The sequence below is a fragment of the Opisthorchis viverrini genome, assembly GCF_000715545.1.
Source record: "Opisthorchis viverrini unplaced genomic scaffold opera_v5_368, whole genome shotgun sequence".
Lineage (NCBI taxonomy): Eukaryota > Metazoa > Platyhelminthes > Trematoda > Opisthorchiida > Opisthorchiidae > Opisthorchis > Opisthorchis viverrini.
Genome location: NW_008752029.1, coordinates 261,428 through 261,846, shown reverse-complemented (window position 1 = coordinate 261,846; position 419 = coordinate 261,428). Strand labels below are relative to the sequence as shown.

General features: G+C 52.0%; 1 protein-coding gene across 1 annotated transcript in view; it reads left to right on the top strand.

Annotated features, from left to right (window-relative positions):
* Positions 1 to 20: 20 nt before the first annotated feature.
* The window catches only part of T265_10468 (hypothetical protein), a gene marked incomplete at both ends in the record, with an annotated part of 4,638 nt that continues 4,239 nt past the window's right edge, over positions 21 to 419 (top strand). The window contains one exon of the mRNA XM_009176848.1: positions 21 to 139. Within this exon, the coding sequence (XP_009175112.1) occupies positions 21 to 139 (119 nt within the window). The remainder of the gene's footprint in view (positions 140 to 419) is intronic.

Below are 419 nucleotides of genomic sequence, written 5' to 3'. Positions count from 1 at the left end.
CCCCGAGACGGGCCACATCAATGGCTAGAGACATTGTCAGATATGGCCCAGTCGCGCCCTCAATGGCGCTCGTGCATCCAAGCTATTGCCTTCAATGCATAGCTCCTTGGCCAACCCCCCCCCCCCTTGACAGCCCACTGTACCTATCCCCCCCCCAAAAAAAAAGAAAACATCGGTGAACGAAACTGCGGCAGCTACAACCACTGTACGACGAGTACGCGGTTATTACAGCTGACAATGATGATGATGATGATGACGGTGACGTGTTCCGTAAAAAATGGTAATGTACTTGCATTTCCAGCCATCTAGGTGTGGGCGCCCTGGCAGTATCCCAGCCCTTGTACAACCATGACATATACAAATAACAATATTCTCGTGCCACATTGGCCTTCGCGTGTTGACATCAGCCGGGTCGCCTT